Source organism: Xiphophorus maculatus, chromosome 20 (assembly GCF_002775205.1).
Source record: "Xiphophorus maculatus strain JP 163 A chromosome 20, X_maculatus-5.0-male, whole genome shotgun sequence".
Taxonomy (NCBI): domain Eukaryota; kingdom Metazoa; phylum Chordata; class Actinopteri; order Cyprinodontiformes; family Poeciliidae; genus Xiphophorus; species Xiphophorus maculatus.
Window position 1 is genome coordinate 17898889 of NC_036462.1, and position 20403 is coordinate 17919291.

General features: G+C 36.4%; 3 protein-coding genes across 8 annotated transcripts in view; 1 reads left to right on the forward strand and 2 right to left on the reverse strand.

Annotated features, from left to right (window-relative positions):
- Nucleotides 1-4596, forward strand: part of erc2 (ELKS/RAB6-interacting/CAST family member 2) — a 52431-nt gene extending 47835 nt beyond the window's left edge. For all 6 annotated transcript variants that reach the window (XM_023324655.1, XM_023324659.1, XM_023324657.1 and 3 more), the window contains one exon: nt 82-4596. The gene's annotated coding sequence lies outside the window, so the exon portion shown is untranslated. The remainder of the gene's footprint in view (nt 1-81) is intronic.
- LOC106699871 (cysteine-rich with EGF-like domain protein 1) lies at nt 3197-8033 on the reverse strand. The gene is made up of 5 exons (XM_023324661.1): nt 7636-8033; nt 7448-7531; nt 6728-6823; nt 5681-5821; nt 3197-5595 (listed from the first exon to the last, which is right to left on the reverse strand). The coding sequence occupies exons 1-5, from the start codon at nt 7808-7810 to the stop codon at nt 5375-5377; spliced, it is 717 nt and encodes a 238-aa protein (XP_023180429.1). The 5' UTR covers nt 7811-8033; the 3' UTR covers nt 3197-5374.
- An 840-nt stretch (nt 8034-8873) lies between these two features.
- Nucleotides 8874-18093, reverse strand: LOC102236264. Its single transcript, XM_023325672.1, has 15 exons — nt 17795-18093; nt 17170-17500; nt 16675-16900; nt 15138-15244; nt 14955-15045; nt 14698-14742; nt 14110-14225; nt 13285-13341; nt 13129-13189; nt 12823-13037; nt 12441-12494; nt 12289-12340; nt 12059-12154; nt 11605-11643; nt 8874-11514 (listed from the first exon to the last, which is right to left on the reverse strand). Exons 2-15 carry the CDS (start codon nt 17275-17277, stop codon nt 10955-10957), a joined length of 1827 nt encoding a protein of 608 aa, XP_023181440.1. The 5' UTR covers nt 17278-17500; nt 17795-18093; the 3' UTR covers nt 8874-10954.
- Between the last annotated feature and the right edge of the window lie 2310 nt (nt 18094-20403).

The following is a 20403-nucleotide window of genomic DNA, read 5'->3' on the forward strand; positions in this document are numbered from 1 at the left end:
ATGTTCAGTACTTATTTATCTTGCTGTGTAAGTATAAATATCACATTTCCAATCATACTTTGTTTTTATGTTCCTCACAAGGTGAGGTGAGGGCTTCGCTTTGCGTGAATAGGAAGACCATCCTCCACAGTGTTCACAAATCATCTAAAATGATGCGCTGATGGGAGACACAGAAGACAAATTGCTGCTTTAACGGACATGACTACCACAGTTACCCTGCAGCAGAGGTGTCACAGAAGTCACCTCACCTGTCTGTCATCTGCTGAATAACCCCTCTTCATCCTCATAACAGAGAATTTATGATTCTGCCAGTAAAGTTTTTTTTTCATCAAACCACATCATTTGTTTTAAAATGGTTGTTATCTTGTTGACTGTTAAAGTCAAGCTCTGACTGGCTTCTAGGCCTGACGCTCATCCTCACTGCCCTCCTGACTCACCTAGTGACATCTGACTCCTCCACGTATCTCTAACAACCCTCGGAGCGTCTTCTGGTATCTTTTACATCCAGACAAGTTGTATTTATCTTCAAGGTCTCGTGTTAGGCATTTCTTCCTATTATGATGTCTATCTTGACTAGCATGTCATCAACACAATTAAGTCACTTTAGGTTTTCTGTTGCCATTTTTGTTGGCACAAGGAAGCACTTTTTGTTCACCTATGGAGCGCCTTGAGTGACTTTCCTGCAGTGTTTCCTTTGCTGCACAAACCTCTGGTTTTGGGGTCTCATTTTTGCCTCAAAGTAGTGGCTCTCCTCAGCATTTTTTTTTCTTCGCATTACCTCATTTTAGTCAGAGATAGTAAAAGAAAAATCAGTCTATGCAGATATCAACATAGAGATAATGCATTTTTATTTTTCCATGTATGTTTGAATTAATTCTAATAGTATTTGACCAATCAGAGGTGCCAAGAGAGTGGTCAGAAGATATTCATTAGATTCTTTTGATTTTCTGTGACTATGCACCTCCTCTGTGTTGGCAGGAACTTTCACTAATGGTGCTTCTGCTGGTGCTCAAACTAAATGGTGTCAGAAGAGCTAATCAGAGCATCTTTTAGTCCTTTTACAGTAGAGGGACTTGGTCCCACAATGGGCTTCATAAGCAACAGTACAAGACTGCTTTGTATATATACTGGTTAAAATTTGGGGGTGGGGAGCCTTTGTGAACAACAATTAAACATTTTCTCCAAATCTATGGCTGCCATTAGCCTCAGAAGAGACTGTGACGCTAAGTAGACGTTTTCTCTGCAGATCTAAGTGGTTCCAGTGACACCCCAGTTTCTCGGTGAGTCCTCTCCCCTCTCCTTCATAATCTTCCAGCAGTAGCCTGTGTGACCTCCCCACACATAGTGACTTGTTTTCTCCTACTCAACAAGGTGGCCTGTGCCTCGTAAAATCTGTACACAAAAAATAGATATGCATATATTATACATATAGAGAGAAATCTATAGAGTGTGTCTATATGTGATCAAAAATGTTTAAAACTATTAAGATATAGTATATGGGTTTTTTTTTTCCTTTATGGTTATTTTTCTAACTGGCTCGAGGTCAGAGATACTTTATTTAAAAGTGCTGATGGATGAAATTTTCCTCAGATTTGTACGCTGTGATAAAACCCTTCAGCAACTTAACATTCCCTGTCTGAAAATACAGACCAATCCAGAAAAAGAAAAAACATAAAATATATTAAATAAAGTTCAGAGCGGCAGTTTATGGGAAAGTGTGTCCAAAATTATCTAGCTGTCTAGAAAAGATGCCAATATTACATTCCTTTAAGGGGATAGTTGAGAGTTTTTGAGGAGGGGTTCTGTGGGATTTATATCAGCAGTTGGACATTTTGCTTCAAATGTAGTTTACTGAACAATTTCAGTTTAGATGAAAGGAAATTATTTCCCACTGTAGAGTCAAGATGACAACAGGTCAGATTGGATCCAGTTCCATAGAACTGTTCTGCTCTCTCAAATTAACTTTCAGCAGTATGTGCACTTTCTTATCAATCTGTGCACTTTCTTATCAATCTTTGCATTAACATTGCTTTTATAGTAGATATGGGACAATAGCTTACATGAACGTTTTTTGGTATATATGCAGCGAGCTCTGTTTCCCTGAGGTTCATTAATGATGACATTGCAATTATGTTTGTTAAAATGCAAACAAACAAAAAAACTGTTTAAGAAATTTAGGCAAAACCAATAAGTGGCTCAAGTGAATGCTATTTTATTAATCTTTTTATGCTGCATTATTTTATATGTGATATAAGATGAGTTTTCTATGGATGTTCTATGTAAAACTGAAATTAATGTTACACACAATAAAGATTAGGATAATATACCTGTGCAAGAGGCATTTGGAAAAGGATATTCACAACTTCAGTACTAAATAGTTTTCACATCATGTCAGGGAATGTGATGTCTTTAAAACGGTGTTTTCATGAACCAGTACTAATGTTTTTCAAATAGAGATGCCACTTTTATTTATTTTAAGTATGTTGTCTTTTTTTCACTTGTCTGTCAATACCTATTAATTTGTTTGGACAGCTTTTTTTGCCTTTGTATATGAAATCATCATTTGAAAACTGCATTTTGTATAAATTAAAGTTGCCTTTATTTGTTATTGAGATTTATTAATGATCTAAAACATTAACATGATAGAAAACAAAAACAACGGTAATTTGTAAAAGGATATAAGCAACTTCCGACTGCTGATAACAAACGCCCAGAATTCCACTTTTAAAAATCCCTAACTATGTCTTTAACACTTAATCAACTCAGTTGAAGACCACTTAGCCTGTGGTGACAACTTTAAACAGAGAAAAGTATTTTTTATTTTGTTTTGTAGCTCTCACAGGTAGCAGTGAGATTCCTTCTGCTGCAAGCAGAAGCTTGCACTTGTAAATGAAGACTATCACAATATCCTCCAAGGAGAGGTTTCAGTGACTCTGTCTGGATGCATTTCTCCTATGTGTATTTGTTGTTGTCGTCATGTGAACTGAAGTGGTGATGTGTGTGTGACCGTGACAGCTGATTTAGGTAGAAGAACCATCACGTTGTTACAGTATTATGAGAAAATGAAGCTGACTGTTACTAATGCCCTCCTCCTTCCTCGACCCTCCCGGTGTCTGTGTGTCAAGTGTTGGTTATTGTAAACAAATGTCTCTCCATTTCACCCAAATCTTCTCAAACCAAGGTGATCCAATCTTCATTTTTTTTTACATGTGTCATTCCCACTAAAGCAGCTCCCACCATTGAACAAAAACCAACAGGTTGTACAAGACGTTGTTTGTTCGTTTTTGTTTACAAATCTTGATATAAAGGCCTTTTTTATTGTTAGAGAGACAGCGCAAACAGACAGAGGAGCATAAATCCTCACTTCACCATCAGGGGGTACTAATCCTCCATTTTCAGGTCCTTATCTACTGAATACTTGAAGTAGGGAGTTTTCCTACCATGATATAGCATACATTATTTAAACGATAGACAACATGGAACATTTTAATTGTGCCCATGCATGCTGATTTTTACATTACGTGCCAATTGAAGGTGATGGTGTATGGATAATCTACTGTACTCTATGCAGTGATTGCTCTATTGTCGTGTCAAAAAAAAAAAAATTATCTAAAAATATAATCATTGAAAGCTGAGGAGAAGCCGGAGATTGGGAGATTGTTTCCTGTGCTCAGACTAAAGACTAACAGGCGATTCTTTATCCGTGCCTAGAAGCAGCTGCGTAGATTCACCAGTCATTTTTAAGGCCTTTAAAAGAACTACAAAAAGCCAACCATATTTTTTCTTTCTTTGCTGCAATAGTCTTTATTTTATTATTTCGTTGATGAAACTGTTTGATTGAACAAATCACTGTGACCAATGGCAGATTTTTTTTTATTATTATTTAACAAAGCAAATGTCGAGTTTTTACTTTTTTATTCATTCAGTTTTGTATTTAAGTTGAGTTTTATTTTTTTTTATCATTTATGCTTACTTAAGAATACCAGTTCGAGACAGTACTATTTGTAATGGTAAATATTTTGAGCTGTACAGTAACAGACCTAGGAACAAAACTCCATGTGTGTCCAGCATGCTGAATGATCACTGGTGTGAACGTGAGCTGGTGCAGCATCAGTCCTCATCCATTTCTTGCATCTGCATTGTGCATTGTGACTGTGTGATGTTGTGTTGGAGAGTGATGTGTGTCTCACTTACTGTGTCCCCTTAGTAGACAGCCTGTGCAGTTTTGTGAGAGCGCAGCATGTTTTTTTTTTTTTTTCCAGGTGTGGGGGTGTTGCTGGTATAAATGTATTCAGAAAAAGAGAGCAACGTGCGTGTGTGAGTGCAGATAACAGAGTGTGTGTAAGTGTTATCAATGCAAAAGAGACTAATTTATTTAAAAAAAAGAGAACTTTATCAGCCAGTCGTTAAAGAAAAGAAGTGGGCAAGTTTCGAATGACGCATGGATACTATGTAATGTTTTGTTTGTTTGCTTTTTTTAACAATAGGAGGCTGTCCATAGTGCCCCAGTTTGCTATTGTCTGTGCTGTATCAGAATAATACTATTGAGTGTTGGCCAGCTTGTTTATATCCATCAAATAAAGGTGACTTTCTTTCTGTCTTTGTTGGTGATTTAATACTCTGATTTAAAATCAGCGTGCCTCATTTTGTATGCAGCCATTGCTGCCCACAAAAGCAATGGCTGCATAGAGACTATTTTACAAACCATGGAGTTAAAAAAGATTTACATTTCTATAAATACAGCAATAACAGAATAGTGCATTTACATCACTGGCCCAGTAGCCATTTTCTACAGTATGTCTTCAAACCACTGTCACCCTGCAAACACTGGCATAAGCGTCATTGTGCTGGGTGAGTTAGTGAATGACAAGTACACCACATCACAGAGTGTATTTAAAAACGCATAAAGTATCTCATCGATGTGAAAGACCTAATGTATATTTTAAGAATGTATCTCTGAAAAATGTACACACCATGAAGCTGAATGCTGCCTTCAGGATGATTTGAATACAAAATAAAAAATGTTTAATGTAAATAGTTATGTACAATAATATAGGGGTATATCTCAAATAAACAATATTATTGTAAACTTCATTTATTTCAGTAACTAAATTCTCTAACTGAAACACATTATATAAATCAAGTACATACAATATTACATTAGACCAATGAAATCATTAATCCAGAAATAATTAAAAACTGTTTTCTTAAAGCTTGTTTACAAAAGGTGTTTTTAATCGGATTAATGAGGCTCATCAGAACATTGAAGTGTTTCTGTGGCTTGTTTTCCAGAATATATAGCAGTTGTTTCAACCAAATGGATTTATTTTCATATCTGAGGCTGAATGTGTCCTTTTTATAACGATTTGGAGCATTAGCGCCCTTTTAGGATGTTGTTTAAGACACTACCACCCCTGTCTGAGAGCCAGTAACCTGCCATGGCTGCTGCTGCTCCCATGAATATTGATGTGTAGACCAGATCTCCTTTGGCTGCCAGTGTGGCCAAAGCACAAAGCAACACCCCCAAAAACATCTGCTGCAGCACCTCCACTTCATCGTCTTGGAGATCCTCAAAGAGGCCTTTCTCTTGAGCATCTGCAGGAGAGAAAGAGAGTTGTACGCTTCATTTTCTGCTGTCAACCCAAGTGTTTGAGCGTAAAAAAATCAACATTAGACTCACTGGGCAGCTGCTTCCTCAAACAAACACTGTCCTTCCTGAAGAAGCCCTCAGCACACTGACAGCGGAAAGAGCCATCTGTGTTGACACAGATCTCGTCCAGACCATGACAGGCAAGTACTCTGTCACCACATTCGTCTATATCTGAGCAAACAAAAACATTTTGCTCATTTATTTGCATGGTTTTGCGTTAATCTTGCTAAAACTCCACGTGAGGATGCTGGAAAAGGGGGTAAACACATTTTTAAAGCTCAGGAAAATACTCAGTAAAATCATACACTGTGGAGTTTGTGAAATGCTACTTTAAAGGGGCAGTAAAATCACCATTGTTTAGCTTTCTGTCATGTTACAATGTGATTCCCTCATCAAAAACATACCTGGAGTGCTGCTTTCATTATTTCATGCATGTTTGAGAAATCCTTTAATCCCCCGTGGCAAATATTCAGCTGTGCAAAATGCCTGAGTGGACCTAGTGCCGCTCCTTTTTGGAGCTTCAGTTTCCAAGCGTCTGCCTCTCAGAGCAGCCCTCCCTAGACATCCCCCTCTCAGCTCCTTCAGACTAGCCAGCAACATTTGCAAACACTAGGTGGAACTGTGCATCTGCTCAGCTCATATGTGAGCCACTTCTCAGTGAAATGCTGTTAAAAGGCTAATATAGATGTGATGTTGTGATAACTTCCTGAAGGAGGAGTTTCAGAGAGAGCAAGAGCTTCTAAAGTGACAGAAACTCAATTACAAAGTCAAATTTCTTTAAGTCATATTTGAAACATATAGCATAGTTTAACAACTGAAGTTAACATAGTTATTTGATTGTGCTATCGAATGGCATGCTGTGCCTGGCAAATAATAATACTGCCCCTTCAACTAGAACCATCAAATCTGTGGCAAAGCACATCATGCGCACTGTAAGAATGGTAATCATATCATACTGTGGGACTTTTCATTAACATGTTTTTTTGTCAAAGAATAAATCTACTTGAATTGAAGGTATGATTCCAGAGCATTTTTGCATATTTATCAGAGGCAGTTACTTCTGTTATTCACACTGACCTAAACACTTGGAGCCCATCAGTTTGTACCCAGGAGCACATTTTCTGCAGCGAGCTGCTCCACCACCCATACAGCCAACACAGGCCACATCACAGCCTGGAAATACAAAAACCTTTCATCCCACTGCATTCTGAGAGGTTACAAACACAGTCAATGAGTGACGACATTCTAAAACATAAATTAATAGGATGAGTTTTGAGGTAAAGACTTTAGAAGCAGTAAAAAAAAATGTGTTGGCTACTCTTGGCATATATTCATTTTCAGTAAATTAGAGTAATTTAACCTCTCTTGTCAGAATAAAACTACCTTTGAAAGTAACCTTTAGCAGATATTCAAAACATTTGTTTTTAAAAATAATTACTAACATGCTGCACTCTCACAAAACTTTAACAGAAAACATGGAACGAGCGTCACACACAACACTGTCGCAAAATATATTTGCAAGTTTCAGAAAACTGGAAATGTTGCAGATCAACCATGAAGTGGTCCACATATTAATATGTGTATTCAAAACAATGGTAATCATATAGAGCACATTATATTAAAAAAAACCGTTGTCCAATATACATTTTTTTTCTATGTATGGAAACTTATGGCCCACCCTGTATACAATATGTGTCACTAAAAACATAAAGTTCTATATCTGACTGATATTCTAATTTGCTGAATGGATACTTGCACCCATTCAGTAAATAAAATAAATCCTGATAAAGAACTGACCTCTGCACTCAAAGGAGCCTTCTATATTGAAGCAGTAACTGTTTGGAGAGCAGGAACCCAGCTCAGTGCCACACTCATCGATGTCTGAAACCGACCAAAACAGAAAGACGCTTAACCACCTGAGGTGTTGACAGATACTGTAAAAGAAATGATGCTCATATTTATACAAAAAGCTTGGTATGTATTACCTACACATGTGAAATTATAGCGAGCCCATCCAGGCTTGCACTCTTTGCAAAGGTCATTTTCTTGTCCTAAACATTTGCTACAAGCATGCGGGCAGCTGTTGACCTGATGAGCAGCCAGCACGCTGCACAGCCACACAGCTGGCAGCAGCGTTCTCTGTAGCCACTTCTCTTCCATCTGAGCAAGAGATAAACCTGTCAGTGTAACATCTGTTATTAGGAGAAAGGCCCTGACATCCTGGACTGATTACATCTCCATCAAGTGGACAGCAGAACACAAACAATGTCAAAAGTAAGCAAACGCCTGTCAAAATGTCAAGGTTCATGTAGGATCATGTGGCAATTTTTGTATTATACTTGATGTTCACATTTATTTTAGAGCAGGGGTGTCAAACTAGAATAATTAGGTCATTAGCAAAGCTCTGGAGACGTGATCTACACAAGGAGGAGGTAATTAAGCCATTTCATTCCAGTGTTTTGTACCTGTGGCACATTTAAAAACTGTAGGACAGTGGCCCTCGAGGACTGGAGTTTGACACCTGTGTTCTAGAGGAAAGTAATGTTAACATTTTCCTGCATTTTTTTCCATCTGTAGTTATTTTTCCATTTCAAAGTTGTGTATCCAGTCATGTAAAAATAAAGTACATGTCTAGGCAATTTCAGCATAAAACCCTCAAACCTACCACCCAGCCACCGAGTACATTTTGGGTACAAAGTAGCCTAGCTCACAATGGGCTTCTTTGTTTTTAGACTATGTAGGGTGATAATATATAACACATATCGGCAAGACTAATTGGACAATCTATGAAGGTAGAATTTTTTTTTTTAAACTGAGCGACATAGAAACAAAAATGTGTTTATGTTTGATGTCCTGCTTTTACCCAGAGATGTGCATATTTGACACGCTGTTTGTCAGATTAAAAGTACTGTCTTAAAATAACCTTCACTCTTTATTTTACTGGTCTGGTGTAATTATTCAAATCCTAAGTGTCATGTTTATATTAGCTTTAATCAGAAAAATCATCATAACAAACAGAAACAAAGGCTTGAAAATATGAGTCTATCATTAGCTACATGTATTAGCAATTTGAGTTCTTGAAAAAATGTTCAATTTCCAATAATATTTTAATTTATTGAATACTACTGTAATGTCTGGCCAGAAGTTGTACTGTCTTTTTGATTGTAGATTTTAAAATACATGACTTCCATCAGCACCAACACGGAGTAAGACATTTAAATACTTCTAGACATTCCGGGCTCCCCTTTTTTATTTAAGAAATAGATCTTCAATACAGCAATAGTATTTATAACAGTACTTGTAAACAATAGAGTTGCGCAATATAACACAATTGCCTTTGGCTTTTCAGAAATTGCATGAAATATATAAATAAAAAACCAGTGCCTACAATTAAAATCTCAAAATAAAGACAAATATTAACTTTCTGCCAAACTGATATCTAAACAACACACACAGTCAACAGAAAGTGAATTTAAGAAAACACTTTAAGCACAACAGAGCGTCTTTTTACCTCCTCGTTACACAAGTCAAGCACACAATCCAAACGAGACGCTTTTGACTTGCTACTCTGACTATTTGACTGCGAATCACATCCAAACCACCGAAGGGAGCGGGGCTCGTTGTTATCACTTATATCTCCTAACACCGCCCTCCCGGATCGTCATAAAAACTCTTCACAAACGCATCCCTGAAACTGACACTGCTCTGAACCAATAAGATCCTCTGCAACTGGTTAAGCGCTTTTAGGTCGCAAGTTTATTTTTAGCTAAGTGTGACTGGCTCATATACTGCGCCATGACCAGTAGTTTTATTTTGTTTAAGTTAAAAGACGTGAAGCTTTCTGTTATAGTCTTGTACAGTGTGTCATTATTATTATTATTATTATCAATCTTTATATATCGTTTTAAACACTTTAAGAACTTTTTGTGTAAACACTGCAATTTCCCCTTTGCGGGACAATAAAGACTGTTTCTATTATATTACATAATAATAATTTGATTATTATTTACAATTTGAAAAATTTACAATTAGGTTATATTATAGCTTTGAAGCTAGTATTCATAGATGAGTAAAAAAAACATCCCTATTTACAATTTATTTACAATAAAAATAGAAGCCATAAATTACAATTTACCTGTCTACATATTTATGTGCTTATTGCCCTTCAGATTTATTCATGACGCTGCACGTCACCTGCTTCAGGAGCATATTTCAGATTTTCAGCAAAGGACTGAGAGAAGACCAAAACACAGTCTTTCTTTAAAGAAAGAATATTACATTATAACATTATTGTAGCACTGGTTGTGTATTTGAAATGAGGTTCTGTGAAAAGGTTGTAAGCAGTTATTATACTTGTAGAAAATCGTAGTAGTCAATTTAGTATAAATCCAAAATAGTTGGTACTGGAGGATGAAGCAAGCCCCTTAAAGAAGGGCCAGTAGCAAAGCACACCATCCTGCAACAAATGTAATCTCAAAGTGTCATAACATTTTGAGGGAACGCTATTTTGTTAGGCTTAGACCGTTTGCATTGGTGGGTTATTTACACAAAAGCTGGTTTTTAATTACACAGAAAGTGAAGGTAAGAGACAGTGTGCCACCAATGACCATCTTGTGTGAAAAGTACAAAAACTGGAACATGAAAGCATTTTCAGTCAGAGTAGCTGTCATCTATAAAAGTAGACTAAAAGTAATAGTACTATAGCTGTTTAAGTACTTAAATGTTTACACATTTCACTTTTTACACAATTAAGAATCTACTTTGACTGAAAAAAATGTGTTTAGTTTTTTTCTCTGTACTAACTTCACACAGGAACATCATTTAAGGCACACTACCTACAACCTTCACTTCCTGGTTAGATAACCATCACCTTCTCTATAAATAACAGGCCAGTTCAAAATGAGGACAATTTAAAAGATTCATGAAGCAGAAATAACCTAAATTGATCTAGTGGTTTAAAGATTTTAGTTCTTTTAAGATGGCCAAATTCTGTAATGGATTTGGTCTCTGTCAATCAAGTCTTTAGATTTGGTCAATAGAACAAACTAACCTGGCTTTATACTAAATAAAGAACCCAAAATAGTTGTCTGATGCAACTCTAAGATATCTAAGATAACTGCCTAAAACCTGGCACCAGAACCTCACTTTCAAAATTCAGGACTACTTCTTTACAAACCAAAGACTGTTCAGTCCAGATAAGCATATCCTTCATGTTGATTCTGCAGCAGTATTTTTTATATGACGTCTTTTTGTAAATTCATCCACGGTGTTTTAACAAAATGGTTTTGATAACCTCCACTTGCTTCAGATATTCCTCCTCCAGCTTATCCTTGTCGTTTCTGCCTCTTCTACAATCAGTTCAGCTGTGAGCGACTGGCTCTGAGAGGGAAGCAGAAACAGAGGAAGCCCTTGAAGCAGCTCTGGAAGTCTCCCGTCGCTGCTGTGACTCTGTGTTTGGTGGGAGTCGATTTTCACCAGAACAAAGCGCTCGGCCACCCTGCCCAGCCTCTTGTGGGCCTGAATGATGAACAATGAGGCCGTAAATAGATCAGAATAAGGTGACTTCATCTGTTGCTGATCCCTTCCTTCTCCGTTGTTGTTCAAGAGGGTCCACTCTTCAGTTTTTTCTAAGGCTTTCTGGGTGAGAACCAGCAAAACCCGACCACCCATGTTGTCCAGCTTCTGGAGTTGGGAGTAGAGCCATGGCAGAGGTCCCATTGTGCATTGATCCTTCCTGCACCACTGATCCACAGACACACTGAAGCCCTGGCTACAGAGCTGGGAACCCAGCAGACAAACTGACTCTGAAACAGTGTCATCCAAATCTGGGGGGCTCAGCAGAACTACATGGCCCTTCCTGCCAACTAGAGAGAAAAAGAAAACTAAATTCAGAGATGTGCTGCATGATTATTAACAAAAGGATTTTACATAGAAAAAAAACAAAAAACACTTACTCCTTACGAATCCACCGTGCCGCCAGCTCCACACCCATTCTGCAAAAGTCAGAGTAAATAAGATAAATATACTTGAAGATTTAGCAGAGCTGCTGATTGAATATCTATATTTCTTATATTTGATGCTTCAAAAAGTATGACGCAAAGAGGTTTTAAAATCTAATAAACATGGCGTGGTTTATAGGGCAAATGAAAGGAGCTTTTGACAGATGTGCTGGGGGCAAATTCCAACACAAACACTCAATGCTTTATCATAAAGTTATAAATTATACTGTGGGTAAGTTGGACTATGCACTTTCTTTTTTGTGCGTATTTCTTCAAATTGATTTTTAAGCATGTGCATTTAAAAAAAAAGAAAAAAGAATGACCTCAAGAAGTTAATTTGTTTTGGTAATTCAAGCTTCTAAAGAGAAATCCTGGAAGGTTTAAATAAAATATAAAAAATAAAACTTACTCTTCACATAATCACGCAGGAAATGAATCATTAATGCTGTCAGACAACCAACCAGCAAAACACCGACAATCAGGAGAGTCCAGCGCCATCTGCTAGCTGCAATAGAAACAGGTTCAAAAATAACGTTTTTACAAAATTTTCAAATAAAAAACGTTGTGGCTGAATTGTAAAAGAAAGAAAAGAAACACCATCCTGCTACCAGAATTAGCAGCTAAACTTTTCAAACTTACTGTCAGACGTGCAAAATGGACCAAATTCCTGATGTGTTCTGTTTATTTTCACCTTCACAAATAATTAAAAATAGTTGAGTTATTAAACACAGCTAACTGAGCATGTTTGCTTTATGCAGATATTTGACTGGAGGGCTTGTGTAAATATTTACCATCACACACTGGGAAATGCTTTCATCAACGTTTTCAAATGCTCCTTGTTTTACCTGAAGGGTACACAAAAGTAAAGTATTAGTCATACTTTGCATTTGACAATGTTCCAGAGCTTTGTTTACAATATCACTAGTTATTTCAGATTTGAATTTCCAGAAGGCATGCAACTAATGGCGCTCATGATATTTGCAATGTTATTGTTAGAATTTTGTACAAATTTAAGCACTAAAAGTATTTAATGAATTCAAATAAGAAATGAGCAAGAATGATACAGGAGAAAAAAATAACTTAATTAGGCCAAAAACTGGTGATGATATATTTTGCTTTTTAAAGAAAGACAAAGAAATACAACACTGTTCATGTCCTTAATGCTGTTCTTACCCAAAGTCCCATACTGTTTTGTTTCCAGTTGCTCACACCAGCAAGATTTTCGCTGCTGCTCGGTTTGAGACAAAGCGACACTTCACCATCCAGCCTGCAGGGGGCAGTAAGGTTCCATAAAAGCACTGTGTTTCTGTCACCCATTTTGCTCAGGCGCACATTCACCGAGACGTTTTTCGACATTAAGTGTTGTAAAGGAGGTGGCGATCCTTTAACTGACAAAAAAAGACATTGTTACAGATGATTTACCCTCCTCTGCTTAATGTTGTGAAAAGGATGAGAAACATTTCAAAGAGACAATGTTACCTATTTTGTCAAAGTGGCATAATTGAGAACGCACAGCTCCCTCATCATCTTTATCCCATACCTAAAGATCACAAATACACCAAAGCATGTCATTAAATTAGTAAAAACAAGAGTAACTATTGATATCTCATGGTTTAGACAAAATAATAAGAGAACCTGTATGCACGTGCAAGGTGCCACAGAATGAATGGGGATGGTGGTCTGGGCCAGACTCTATTCAGGAACAGAAATAAACAACATCACAGTGTTAATGAGAGCCGGTATTGTAGTCTAGGCTACACCAAACGTTGAATTTGCTGATTCATTTTTGCTACTATTCATATTATTCACACAGCATTTGGGGGACTTAAAACAAATCAACACAGAAGCTGTCCATCCAGTTTGACAGTACCTGAGCTTTCAAGTCTAGATTACACCTAGTAGTAGACAGATGCTCTAGAGTCTTTTCAGAGGATATTTGTAAAAAAAAAAAAAAAAAAAAAAAAATATATATATATATATATATATATATATATATATATATATATATATATATATATATATATATATATATATATATATATATTCTGTTTTTTCTTCCATGTCATAGTCATGTCATGTCCTACTTTGTTTTGGTCTAATATCAAAAAATTGAACAAAATGACAAAATGTGAAAAGGTTGAAAAGTTTAGTCTTCAAAAACAACATGTTTATCAGAATTGACACTAAGCACAAAACTGAAAACCAAATAATAACCAAAGTAATTATTTTTTCTAATTGCTTTGGTTAAAATGTCTAAAATGTACTTCAGCTTTGTTATTCTGCTTTTTGTTCAACAAGCCTCAATGAATTATGAATGAATAAATCTGATTATTTTTATGTTTTGGATATATTATTACTAATATTTCCTAAACATTACTTTGACAATTTTTCCTTAAGACTTTACACATATAGTCCCAATCCCATCCTGTAACTGAACCCATTCATAAAGGTAACACTAACCAGACAGCGTCCGTTCTCCTCGTATTTGATGCAGAGTGAGGGACGGGAATTGTTGCCCACAATCTTCAGCTCAACATAATTTTCCTTGAAAACTGGATCGATGTGGAACTTTGGCACTGAAACATTGAAAATAAAATATTGTCATGTTTTCAAACATGCTCTGGAAAAAAATTAAGAGGCCTCTTAAAATGATCAGTTTCTCTGAATTCACTCTTTATAGGTAAATGTTTGAGTAAAATTAACATTATTATTTAATTCTATGAACTACCGACAACATGTCTGAAATTACAAGCAAAAGATTTTGGATTCATTTACAGAATATGAGAAATGGTCAAAATAACGAAAAAGATGCAGAGCTTTCAGACCTTAAATAATGCAAAGAAAACCAATTAATATTAATTTAGAACAATACTAATGTTTTAACTCAGGAAGAGTTCAGAAATCAATATTTGGGGGAACAACCATGAGGTTTTCAATGGGGTTCAGTACATGGTCTCTTCATTTTTCTCCAAAGCTGTATACTGTATATGTTGTACAAAAAATAAAAACTTAATTTCAGTTAATGTTTGATTTTTCTGTTTTGTTTACCTGGACACATGGGTATGTGTTGCTGGAAGGATTCCTGGGAACACACTGTGGACAAAGAGAAACGTGTATCATATTGCTGAACATGTTTTGACCTGTTGCTCAAAGGAAATCATCCGGTTCCTTGTTATGCAATTGAAACTTGGTGGTGAAACAATGCCCTCATAAGTATTGCTACATACTAACTGTTTATTTCAGCTTACATTTTGACATAAACTGAAATCATAATAAAATAAAGTATTAAGTGTTTTACACTGTACCATTCTGTTCCGAAGGTGCATCAAGTCGTATGTTGGGGTAAACGGTTATTTGGCTTCCGAAATGAAACTCGTCTGTGATCACAATGGTTATCTGTCAAGATCACACATGTACAAAAAATCTGTGAACGAGGTGCTTAAGTTTAAACTCTTCAGCCGTACAAACTGCGTGGAAATTTACAGTACCTTGCTACTGTTCTGGTGAGCAAGAGTGGTGTAATTAACTGTAAACTCCACCTTCTTGCATCTGGGTATGGTACTGGCTGGATCATGGTAACATGCCATCACAGAAGCTATTGCAACAGAAAAACCACAGCGAAGGTGAGGCAATGAAAGGACTGAGACAGCAGTGAAACAACTGATATCTCAAAAAACAACTTCTGCTTTTTGTTTTTCTTTTGTTTGTCTAATATGTGGAAAATGAATATTAAGAACAAAAGTAAAGTTATCTTTTTTTTATTTGCTGATTGTAACTCAATCATTCTGATCTATCATTTTCAAACATCAATTTACTCAATTTCAGAGTTGACACATAGAGAGGGCCCATTTTATGTAATTTCTCTTTGAAAACCAGATTTAAACTCTCTGAGAGTCATCAACTTTGTCTCTATCCAAATGTAAATATTATAATTATACTTGATTATTTGACTGGTTGCCACCTGGATTTGAAAAATCCAGTTTGCAATCAGCAAATGTTTTGCATGCCACTTGACTCCAGAACTGATCTCAAAAATAGTCATCTTACACCTTAGGTGTTGTCTTTGACAATTAGCTGAAAATTGCCTCACTGGAAATGACAATTACCAGTTTCTTTTAATGATTTACTGACTGCTTGTCGTTGCAGATCTCTTACAATAAAAGTGGAAGATATTACTAATTAACTTTTACAAGACGTGTCAGTGGTTCTCCATGATGTCCCTCATGTTCAGATTTGTCTCTGTTCCAGTTCACCTGATTGAAATTATTATATTACGTCCTCAGAATGCCATGTAGGCCTGTTAATAATTTCGTAGTAATTTCATTCTCAAACCACCACAGTCCCAGACCGAGACCATCTCGGTTTTAAATAATTTTTATGTTTTTAATTTACCTGTTTATCCATTTTTAACATTGTTGTACTGTTGTATTGTTGTACTGTGTGTTGATTAGTTAACTTAGCTATATTTCTGCCTGTATTGTATGTTGATCTGCTTAAAGTTTAATCAGTAAGACGTTTATAACAAATTTATGTCAGGTCATGATTTCTTGATTAATGACAAGTTGTCATAACAAAAACATTTTGAATAATGTCAACTTTGTATTAAAAGTGTCATGATTTACCGAATGACACTTTATGACAACAGTCATAAATATTCATGAAGACTTACTCATGTTCATGACAGGTTGTTATGTCATGTTTATGACTGTCTTGACATGTCTTATTCACAACCCGTCAAATAAAATGTTACTGAAAAAGGTTCTTTTGATGTGTTTAAAACTTGTAGCCAACCTTAAAAGCATTTGGCACATTGCAATCTAAGTTAACCCTTTCTTATCGAGTTGTTGTGAAATAAAAAAAAGCAATTATTATTATTGTTATTTTAATCCAAGAATAGAGATTGGTATATTATTGTTACTCAAGGGCAAATTGAACATGTTTGCAGATCATGCAAACATGTTGCATGATCTGCAACATGTTTGCAGATGTTGCAGATCATAGCAAAGGGGTTAAATAAAACCTTACATCTCTCAAGTGTTGTGTCCTCATTGTCATCTTCCTCATCAGTGCCAGAGTGGTTGTCGTTTTCCACATCTTTATCCATAGGGATGTTGCGGATTTCTGCCTCTAGCACAAGACAAAGTGCACAGTTTCTTTCGGCCTTACAGCAGAGCTTGAAAGATGCTTCAAACTGAACATGGTTGTCCTTTTGTTCATAAAGACCGTTTCTGATGGTGCAGTCAGAAAATGCCTTGAAAAGAGACAATTGAGAGGAAGAGATGTATGTTTAGTCAATAAAACTAAACAGACAGCAAATTTTGTTTGTTCTGTTAATAACACTGCTGTAGGACAACATGCTAGCAGATGGTTATATCTCGCTATCAGTTTTTGATTACTTTTTTAATGAAACAGTTTATCTGTGACAAGGGAAATTAAAAGTCGAAGGCAGCTATGTCGACAGTAAAAGGAAATTAAAAAGTGTCATCTTGACTGTCATCCAAGCGCTACTTCACAAAATACCTGTTGGCAAATAACTGCATCCCTGTCATATTTTATGAACTCCAAGCCGCAGGCTGACGAACACAGGCTGAAGACGATGCACCAGAGGGAAGATTTGAAAAGAAACATTTTGCATCAGAGCTCCATATATGAGGCCTACAGCATCTTTCTGTACAGACTGTTTTCCAGCAGCCTAGTCTGGCAGGTGCACTGTTGCTCTCCTTGTGATGTTTTTGGGGTTTTTTTTTGTAATAAATTAACTTGCAATAGTCCTGGCAGAAGTTGCTATGGAAGCAGTGAACCGAGACAAACAGACTGAGGCCGTGTCCTGGGTTTCAACTCTGTTTACAATCTGAGAAAGAATAAAGAGACACATATTAGGCTACTTTGTTTATTTTTCTTGAACACACACAGCAATATATTGAACAGAAAACCTATGTGTTCTACGACTAAAACTTTGTCACTTATTAAGTTTACAAGTTATCCATCTAAGGCCATTTATCCACTTAAAACTCATATAGAAAATTCCAGCAAATAATCTATGTGATTGGGAAAAACAAAAAAAGAAATAAGTAACGAGTCAATGTGAGTTTAACACTTGAAATCAAATCAGGAAAGTTATCTTGTTTAAATATCTCTTACTTACTTTGTTTAGAAGTCCATGATAAATGAGATTAATATTTCCACAGTCTGTCAAACTCCTTGCAGCTCCAACAAGAAACTAGCGAGTTAATGACTCATAAGAAATGTGCGCCACGGAACATGTCGCTCTTCTGACTCAGAATATGCCCCACCTCTTTTCTCTCTCACCTCTCTTTCTCCCTTCACTCTCTTTTCATGATCCTGTTTCTGATGAAGCGTCACCTTATCCTGGAACTTCCTGTTTGTCTGTCTTTATTCTTACGGAGTCATAAGGGTTAAAGTCCACAAGTACAAAAATGGGTTAATTTGTCTGTTTTTTTGTGTGTGTTCTAGTAATCGACGTCTATGGGGTTTGTGAACAGTGGGTAGTCTGTTTCCTCCTTACTTGGTAATCTGTCTCCTGACAAACAAGTTTATCGTCCTCATTCTTAAGAAAGCACATACCTTTGAGCCTAACTATGAGGCGGTTTGTTGACTGGGGAGTGTGCCAGAGGTTGCTCAGGAGCACCTGCCTTCTGTAGGAGCTCAACTGGTCTGACCACTTTGAATCAAATGCAAAATAATATTCTCCTCTATGGAAATGACCATGTAAATACTTAATGTTTAGTTTTGATGGTGTCTGGATATGTCACTTTTAGGAGATGGAGATTTTTTAATACAGTGCAGCCAGGGTGCCGGGGGTTACAGATTTTTAAATGACTACTGTAATTTCTAACTTATAGATTAGATATTTACTTTGTTTAGTCAACCCTGACAAAATATGAAATGTAGCATAACAAGCTCCTCCTACAGTTTGAGAGATCTTAACAAAAGGCCCTTTATTCCTCTTTATTCCTTTATTTGCATAATAGTTTGTTCAAGCCACTTCAATTTTCACATCTATATATATATAGTATATACATATATATAGATGTACATATAAAAACTGATATGTGTGGGTTATTTTGTGAGTAATTTGCGTGTTTTAATTTTACATTTGCTGTGTTTATTTGGTTTTAATTAAGCTTGCTGTGATATTTTGAAATTTAATTTTGCTATGTTACCGTATATTTATTTTTTATTCTTCTGAGGTTGCTGTGTTGCATGTTTTGCTTATTCCTATTGTGCATTCTCCCATGATTACCTAGTTTTCATTCCTAGTTCAACTAGATGTCGTTGCTGGTTTATTTGAATTTCTGTCCACTTAAATCATTTGCACCACTTGCTAATAGTTTAAATGACCAAACAAAGATGACTCAGAGCCCAGTTAGATTTTGGTCGGCCCTTTCTTATGAATATATATTTGACCTACACAATTCCCTTGTAGCTCTGACTGAATGTTTGTGGTTGTTGTCTTCCTGCAAGGTGAACCTCTCCCTCAGTCTGAAATCTTTTGCAGCTTCTAAAAGAACCAGTGTCCAACTTCACGGTCCCTTGCTAAAGAAAAGACCCAACCAGTTGGCAGAGACCCAGACAGTAGGGATCCGTCCTGTAATCAGTAGGTTGCTGGTTTGAACCTTTGCTCCATTCGTCTCAGTCACCATTGTGTCCTTGGGAAAGACACTTCCCCAACCTGCTGATGGTCAGAGGGCCTGGTGGCTCCGGCGCATGGCAGCCAACCATTCTAAACCAGGGAATCTGTGGATACATTGTAGATTACTGCCATCAGTGTATGGATGTGTGCATGAATGGATGAATGTCTGAATGTAGTGTGAAGTGTTTTGGAGACCTCAGACTTGATTTAGAGATTTATAAGTTCAGGCCATTGTAGCATTTCAGGCTGATGTGTTAGTTTTCAGCAACATATTACATGTTGTTTGTCAGAAATTCAGATTTTGGTCTTACACCAAAGCCCTTTTTTCCACATGTTTACTCCATCACATAGCTGGTTTATGTCCACCTGCAAACATGATCTCTTTTGCCCTTTTTTCAATAGATGTGATTTTTTTGTGCAACTTCTCCATAAGGATCAGACTTATTCCACCTACAGATGATGGATTCAATGGTGCTACTTCATATGTTCCAAGCTTGAAATTTTGTTTTATAACCTAATCCCTTAATCTGTCTGCTGTGCTCTTTGGTCTTCATGATGCTGTTTGTTTATTGATATTTATAACAAACGTCTAACACCTTCATAGAACATTTGTACTAATACCAAGATTAAATCCTATACTGCTTTTTATTTCAGTGTCAAACTAAAGTGGAAAAATACAACACACATTTCAGTTTGTTTTGTAAAAAAAACCCCTTAAAAATCATGTGTTGTTTTCCTTCACGTACAAAACTACACTTACATGTAGCATACATCATACAAGATAAATGTATCTGTTGTTCTTTTGCTTAAAATCTCAGATTAATAAGAGTTTAAGTTTGTGACTGAAAGAAATTGTAAAAACTGGTTTGGGAGGTATGAGTACTTTTCCAAGTACTCCGTACTCTGTACATTTAGGATGTTTTATTACCGTAGAGCTAACAGTGGAGAACAAACTAAAACACTATTGAGAAGCTGCATGAGGCACTGTTCAAACGTTATATTGTTTAAATTTCTGTTAGACATAAAGAGATGTGCCTGAAGGCATTGCAATTCAGAACAAACAGCATATTATTCTCAGAAACTTGCCTTTGCTTTCACTT